At 34.9% G+C, this 1,636-nt stretch overlaps 1 protein-coding gene across 1 annotated transcript; it reads right to left on the minus strand.

The window, feature by feature from the left end:
* Positions 1-303: 303 nt before the first annotated feature.
* Positions 304-1,362, minus strand: LOC107009797. The gene is made up of 2 exons (XM_015209128.1): positions 1,150-1,362; positions 304-1,092 (listed from the first exon to the last, which is right to left on the minus strand). The coding sequence occupies exons 1-2, from the start codon at positions 1,360-1,362 to the stop codon at positions 304-306; spliced, it is 1,002 nt and encodes a 333-aa protein (XP_015064614.1).
* Positions 1,363-1,636: the final 274 nt, after the last annotated feature.

The following is a 1,636-nucleotide window of genomic DNA, read 5'->3' on the forward strand; positions in this document are numbered from 1 at the left end:
TGTACTACCTGATATTGTGTTGACATATGCCATTTTCATAATCAAATTAGAAAAGTATTTCTTTTCTTTTAATATTGTATGCGTTGTAGCACTATCAAGAAGGCATACATCTCCATTACTCATCTTGAATCCAACTGACAACTGGGGATTTCTATTAATTTTTATTAAAATAAAATACATTAAAAGAAGGAAGAAACAAAATTAACAAGGGAAATTTAAATACTTCAACATGAATAACATAATAATTAAAAACACATAAGTAAAATATTAACAAACTTCATTCCCCAGCTAAAAGATCAAACATCAGTTTCGATCTCCAAAGAAGTCATCAACTTCCATATGAGTAATGTCACCAAGGCCATCAAAAACATCATCCTTTAAAGTCAAATTTGCTTCAACATCCTTATCATATTTCTGAGATGTTCCCAGCTTATTATCATCTTTAAGAGTCATATGTGACTCAGCTCGAGCATTGGAAGAGGAAGCACCACTTTTATTTCCTCTCTTTTTAAAGGAGTTTTGATAGAGCCTTACAAAATGCTCATGTGTGCGACATTCATTCTTCCAATGGTCTTTCATGACACAACGACGACTATTACTTTTTGAGGGGTTATTTTGAGAACTCATGTAGTTCTCCCTTTTATTATGACCACCACCTCGACGATTAGTGTATCGTATTTTATCTTTGTCACGTCCCCGTGCATTATTATAGCCCCGATGATCATCTCTTTTTACTTCAGATTGATCACGTGCTCCCACCACATTTGCCTCCGGTAATGGAGCAGCTCCAGTGGGACGAGCTTCATGATTTTTCATTAAAAGAGCATTATGTTGCTCAGCCACCAAAAGACATGAGATTAGTTCAGAATATTTCTGAAAACCCTTTTCACGATATTGTTGCTGCAATATCACATTTGAGGCATGGAAAGTAGTAAGTGTCTTTTCCAACATGTCCTCATCTTTTATAGTCTCCCCACAGAATTTCAACTGGGAGGTTATCCTGAATACAGCAGAGTTGTATTCAATTACGGTCTTAAAATCTTGAAACCGTAAATGCATCCACTCATAATGAGCTCTTGGCAACACTGTTGCCTTTAGATGGTCATATCTCCCCTTTAAATCAGTCCACAATTCAATTTAATCTTTTACCGTCAGATATTCAATCTTCAGGCCCTCATCAAGATGATGACGAAGGAAAATCATAGCCTTCGCCTTATCTTGACTCGATGCTTCATTTTCCTGAGTAATAGTGGCATCAAGACCTTTAGCAGCCAAGTGAATCTCAGCATCGAGTACCCATGAAAGATAATTCTTTCCAGAAATATCTAATGCCACAAACTCAAGTTTGGATAAATTCGACATAATGAAATTATGAGAGAATATGTGAATTAAATAAAAATATTTATATAAAACCTTTGCAAGTAGCAACTTCGTGCTGATAAGTTGTAAAGAAAGCTCAGAATGTAAGAAGAAAAGACAAGAAGTATAAGATAGAGGAGAGAATTTTCTTATTCAAGTGTATCATACAATGGTGAATGATATCTCTATTTATAGTGTTGAGATATCATAGTCAAAGGTCACCTTGGAATTATACATAGTTATCATCCAGGTTCATATCACCTTAAAATCTTATCAC

Source organism: Solanum pennellii, chromosome 2, assembly GCF_001406875.1.
Source record: "Solanum pennellii chromosome 2, SPENNV200".
NCBI lineage: Eukaryota > Viridiplantae > Streptophyta > Magnoliopsida > Solanales > Solanaceae > Solanum > Solanum pennellii.

Bases quoted from the DNA above. Each gene is read 5' to 3' on its own strand.
- LOC107009797 (XM_015209128.1), bottom strand. From the start codon at position 1,362: ATGTCGAATTTATCCAAACTTGAGTTTGTGGCATTAGATATTTCTGGA. The intron at 1,093-1,149 runs GTAAAAGATTAA...GACCATCTAAAG, and splicing joins TGAAGATTGAATATCTGACG to GCAACAGTGTTGCCAAGAGC.